The 6,117-nt window shown below is 42.2% G+C and overlaps 1 protein-coding gene across 1 annotated transcript; it reads right to left on the bottom strand.

The window, feature by feature from the left end:
• Positions 1-3,195: 3,195 nt before the first annotated feature.
• On the bottom strand, positions 3,196-4,292 carry LOC132886040 (uncharacterized). The gene is made up of 3 exons (XM_060920581.1): positions 3,847-4,292; positions 3,439-3,721; positions 3,196-3,302 (listed from the first exon to the last, which is right to left on the bottom strand). Exons 1-3 carry the CDS (start codon positions 4,230-4,232, stop codon positions 3,222-3,224), a joined length of 750 nt encoding a protein of 249 aa, XP_060776564.1. The 5' UTR covers positions 4,233-4,292; the 3' UTR covers positions 3,196-3,221.
• Positions 4,293-6,117: the final 1,825 nt, after the last annotated feature.

The following is a 6,117-nucleotide window of genomic DNA, read 5'->3' as shown; positions in this document are numbered from 1 at the left end:
AAACTCCGCACAGAAAGGCCCTCGCCGGCCACGGGGCTTGAACCCGGACCTTCTTGCTGTGAGGTAACAGTGCTAACCACTACACCACCGTGCCGCCCTGGTGTGAAAATGTACATTTATATATGTACTAAACTATACATGTGTCTCCTCCTTATTTCTATCTCACACTGTAATCTTAAGTCATCTTAGCTTTCCTGTGTCTGCAGTGTGTGTGTGTGTGTGTGTGTGTGTGTGTGTGTGTGTGTGTGTGTGTGTGTGTGTACATGCAGAGTTTTCATATGTCTGCAACAAAATGCACAATGATGGCAGGTCACTAATATATAGATTTAGGCACTGCCTAAAAGCGGAGCTCCCATCTGTTTCTGGGTTGTAGAATTTTCTTATATCCTAGTCAGTCTCTTTTGTTTTATTTCTTTACTGGCTAGCACTGGCCACTAGGCGGTGTGTATGACTGGTAATTACTAACACTGGCCACTAGGCGGTGTGTATGACTGGTAATTACCAGCACTGGCCACTAGGCGGTGTGTATGACTGGTAATTACTAACACTGGCCACTAGGCGGTGTGTATGACTGGTGGTACACGTACACGGACAAACCACAAAAAATCGACTCAATGGGTTTACCATTTTTTTCTTAGGTATGGTGCTCCGCTGGAGCTCCGCTATTATTGTGTGTGTGTGTGTGTGTGTGTGTGTGAGAGTGTGCTCATAAATGTTGCGTGTGCATGTGAGTGCATATTTGTGAGAGAGTGTATGTGTGTATGCATAAATATGCATATGACTGTGTGTGTATGAGTGTGCACAGAATTGTATATGTTATATCATCAGACTCATGAGATCCAATATTTTGTAAAGTTTCAGATCAATCCATCAATAAATTGAACATTTTTCCCCATTTCCTGCTTGGCCAGATAGTGGCGCTGTGCTAGGCATCTGAATTACACATGTGAATATCATCACAATCATAATACATAATATTTTGTAAAAGTTCAGATCAATCAGTTAAGGCATTGCCAATTTCTGGTACATTTCCTGCTTGGCCAGGTGGTGGCGCTATAACAGGCAGGTCCATTGGGCATTAGGTTATCATAATAATCATAATATCTATTGAAGTAAGAAGTGTCTGACCATACAGTCAATGCACTGTGGCTTTCTGACATGTTTCCTGTTTATGTGGCAAGATATTAAAATCATAAGGCCATTTCAACATATTACAAGATATCAAAAATCCCTTCGCAATTTAATATCAGCGACATCTTGGCATCACGTATAACAAATTTCACATGAATCTCATGAACCGTCTAGGAGGAACATGTTAAAATTCATCATGTGTCAAAACACACATAAAACCCTATTCTTTCCTTGGCCAGTTGGTGGCGCTATACCAGACAGGCCCATAACGGCTAAAGAGAATCAGAATCATATTACAAGATATCAAGTTCAACATTCAGCAATATCTTGGCATATTATATGTTATAATTCAAATTATTACAACATATCAAAAATCCTTGAGCAATTCAATTTCAGCAGTATCTTGGCATCATGTTTGCCAAGTTTGACATGAATCTGATGAACTGTCTAGGAGGAGTACGTTAAAAATGACCATGTGTAATTTCACTCCAAATGGCCTTATGACATCATCATTCCAAAGTTCTACCCATTCATTTCAATGGGAAATGGAAAAAGGGGCGCTATGAAGTCCCTGGGCCATACCCGGGGCCAAAAGTCTGTGGCTGAGTAGCGGTGACAATGACTGATGTGTATATCCAAATTCATGAGTTTTGGTGCATGGGAAATGCCTCAAATAAGGCCAAACACGGCAGAAGAAGAAGAATCCTTCAAAAAAACAATAGGGTCTTGCACCGAACGGTGCTCGGGCCCTAATAATAATAGTAATCCTTCGAAAAACAATAGGGTCTTCACACCGTTTGGTGCTCGGGCCCTAATAAGCAGGCTGAGGATTGGACACAGCAATCTTAACAGTACACTTATCATGGAAAAATATCCAATGGGTTTCTGCGATCAGTGCCATCCGTGAAACTGAGACAGTTGAGCATATCCTTCCATCATGCAGGAAATATTGGTATGAGAGGCAAGAAATGATGACAGAGCTACAGAAAATAGGATGGGTGGAGGACAGTATTACAGTTTTTCTCACATGCTAAAACACATTTCACAAATGCTTCCTCTATGTTCCCCAATGTCTAAACACAACACCCTTTTCTAAAGCTACATAAACACAACCACACCTTCTCACTTCAAAACTAAAACTTTCACACCAAAAGAGCAGCTTGAAGCTTTCAAAAATGTAAAAACTATACACATCATTATACACTACAGCAAAAAAATTGAAAACACAATGCTCAATTTGTGAGAAGGTTCTTTGTTTCATAACTGCCAATGCATATTTTTTGAAACTTTACAGTAACGGATCTTAGATCTCTGTAGAGGATTAGGCATTTAGATTTGTGAGTTTCATATGAAGAGTATAAATCTATAGAAAATACTGCATGTACACTACTGTAACACAACTCAATGCAAAAACAGAATCATGTTCAGAATCAACAAAAACATGTTCAGGGTGTTAAGTTTTTTTATTTACTTTATTCACACCACACACACACACACCACAATCACTGTGCGGCATCATGTCGCTGAGCTGCATCGGGCCACATCACCTCATCCACATCGCAGGCTATATTCTCTCTTGCCAGGCACCGCGGGAAAAACGCCCTGGAATGGCGCATCCATCCTTGGAAGGCCTCCACTGGGATGTCACCACAGGCCAGCTCCATTGCCCTTAGGAGGTTCTCTCTAGTGTATGGTTGTCTGTCATAAACCTTCCATCTCCATGATGAGAAGAACTCCTCTATAGGGTTCAGGAAAGGGGAGTAGGGTGGCAGACAGACGTTTAAAAACTGGTTACTGTTGGTGGTGAACCACTCTCTGATTTGGTTTGTTCTGTGGAAGCGGACATTGTCCCAAATGATCACATAAATGGGATGTGCGGGCCCAGGATGGTGTTGTTGGCGGTCCAGGAGGATGTCTCTTAGCTCCTCTAGGAAGGTAAGGAGACGTTGGGTGTTGTAAGACCCAAGGACAGCATGCCGGTGGACAAGCCCCTCCGAACCCATGGCCGCACAAAGAGTAATATTACCCCCCCGTTGGCCAGGAACCTCAGTGATGGCTCTTTGGCCAATGATGTTACGGCCTCTTTGCCTTCATTTCTGCAGGTTGAAGCCAGCCTCATCCAGGAAGAGGTACTCATGAGGTCTGGCCATCGTGTCCAACTGTAATATCCTCTGTGAAAATGTGAAAGTGCACAGGTGTTCAGAACAACAGTCAATCAGGTAGCACAGTATTGTCCAGAAGTAATGTAGGCCACTAAGCAACACAGTATGTCCACTAACTGTACTGTGAAGATGGATGTATGCTTACTTGCACATACTCGTAACATAGGTCTTTGTGTCGCGCAGAGTTGCGCTCAAAGGGAACCCTACAGACCTGTTTCATCCGCATCTTTTGGCGCCGGAGAACTCGGTCTATTGTGGCCAAGCTGACATCATCAATGCTCTCAAAGTTGACATTATCGGCAATGACTTTGTCTCTGATCTCCCGGAGTCTGATGAGGTTGTTCTCACAAACCATATCCACAATGAGGGTTTCTTGTGCTGCTGTAAATATGGCAACCCTCCCACCTCTATGTGGCATTCTTTCAACTCTAAAGAAAGAAACATGTGTTGTCAATTGACATGTTTTTCAATAACAATTGATTTGAAACCAATAGACTACTTTCACAGGCTTGTAAAACTGTATTGTGACAAAGAAAGCAATAGAGTACAATACCTGTTGTGTTGTCTGAATGCCCTGATAATGGTGGCCACGGTGAACCTACTCAGGTTTGGACGGACTCTTAGTCCTGCTTCAGCCATTGTCATGCCATGGACAATGACATGGTCAATGACTGTTGCTCGCATCTCGTCCGTAATGATGGTGCGAGGTTGTCTTGCTCTTCCTCCTGGACCTTGTCCTCTCCCTCCTGGACCTTCTCCTCTCCCTTGTTGGCCTCCTCCTCTTCCTCGTTGGCCTGCACCTCTTCCTCCTCTGATTTGAACTCCACTTCCTCGTTGGCCTGCTCCTCTTCTTCCATGGCCAGCTCTTCTCCCTCCATGGTCAGCTCCTCTCCCTCCTCTGACTCGAATTCCTCTTCCCCTGACTCTGCCTTCATCCATTGTGTTTGTTTGGAATCTTCAGCAAACTGTGCACTCTGAACCTGCTTTTATACATGTGGTCACAGCATTAGCAACAAGTGTCTTCAATTTTGAGTCATTGTGTGTAATTAATGACGCCAGGTGTGTTCATTGTGTTCAAATATTGCTGACTGTGGCAAGCATTTTGCATCACATGAGCTTTCATTTGAGAATATGAGCAGAGTTCTTTTGCAACTTGTGTTTTAGCAAGGAAAAATGTGTTTAGATTTATGAGAACGGAGGATTGTGTTTTGTGAATTGTGTCTTCATGTGAAATGTGTTTATGATATTGGCAAATGATGGCTAGATTTAGTAAATGTGTTTAGACAACTGGTCATTTGGTTTAGAGGATTGGCTTTTGTGTTTTAGCATTTGAGAAAAACTGTAAAAGTACATTAAAATGTGGACACACTGTTAAGGGGAGGAAATGGTTATTTACATTTTTAAGAACAACTGGACTGGAAAAATGGCTTTAAAATGAAGACATGACAATGATGTAGAAAAAAAACCCTGTATATGGCAGTAATGCAACATTATGGATGCCAGCTGCCGTAAAACCTTGAAGAAAAAGAAACGTAACAGTTTGAAGCCTGTTGATGCTTGCGGACGTGACACAAACACTTGAGCACTGGACAATGAAATTTGTATCTTTATTTACATATTTATCCAGCAGTTATTTTTAATTTTCTTTTTTTTAAATAACATGGGATTATTTACTAACACATTTTACGGGAATATTCACGACAGTTTCATATAAAACTAGCTGAACCCGGTTTATTAGTCCACTAGCTTATTGGACAGTTGATAATTTCGCTGTGATTGAGCTCTAATCAGGAACAGGTGCATGCTAATTAGTCCTAATGACACACACGCTCAGTTTGCGGCTGCACACAATGCACGTGGCCGTGAGAGATGTAACCAGATAACTGTTTGACATCAAGTTTGAGATTGGATCGTAACTATATAGTAATGATGTAAAGTGAAAGCGCTGGTTCACTGCTGTCCACCAGGCACCCAGCAGAGTCACACCATAATAAATGTCATGGTGTTATTTCTGGCGAATGGCATGTGGTGTCAAAGAAAGGAATAAATATGTATTCGTAACTGTGATGCGAGGGTGGCACGGTGGTGTAGTGGTTAGCACTGTCGCCTCACAGCAAGAAGGTTCTGGGTTCCAGCCCAGTGGCTGACGGGGGCCTTTCTGTGTGGAGTTTGCATGGTCTCCCCGTGTCTGAGTGGGTTTCCTCCGGGTGCTCTGGTTTCTCCCACAGTCCAAAGACATGCAGTTAGGTTAACGGGCTACTCTAAAATTGTCCATAGATGTGAATGGTTGAGAGGAGAAAACCTCTATAATAATCCAGTAGAAGGCAACGGGAAACCACTACTGTAATGTTCTTTAGAAACTTTGATGGCTGAAGCTGTCAGAGTGGACCTGCCATCAGGCAGAACATTAAAGAAGAAGAAGAACTGTGATGCATATCTCATTATTGATATCACAAGACAATGCAGCAATTTATTGATGCGAAATGGGTTGGGTTACAATACACTACACAATTCAATGGTTCATATGCTATAATATTATTATTCTATTCAGGTTGATTTTGTGCTCTTGCAAATATTTCACTCATACATTCCTCAGGAGCTCCACTTTTAGGCAGTGCCTAAATATCTATATAATCATTAACTGTCCCTCCCTGCTGCCAGAGGTGGCGCCAGAGATTTTCTTTTGCTTGTGCTATGGGGTTGCTTGACTTTTCCATTAATATGTCGGTTGCCACAGTTTAATTATCTCCAACAAAGGAGCTTATGATTTTGGTTTGTTTGTTTGCCTGAGTGTAAGCAAGATTCCACACAAAGAACCAGCCCA

This window comes from Neoarius graeffei, chromosome 5, assembly GCF_027579695.1.
Source record: "Neoarius graeffei isolate fNeoGra1 chromosome 5, fNeoGra1.pri, whole genome shotgun sequence".
NCBI lineage: Eukaryota > Metazoa > Chordata > Actinopteri > Siluriformes > Ariidae > Neoarius > Neoarius graeffei.
Note: the sequence above shows the minus strand (reverse complement) of the source record. Positions and strands in the feature narration are given on the sequence as shown.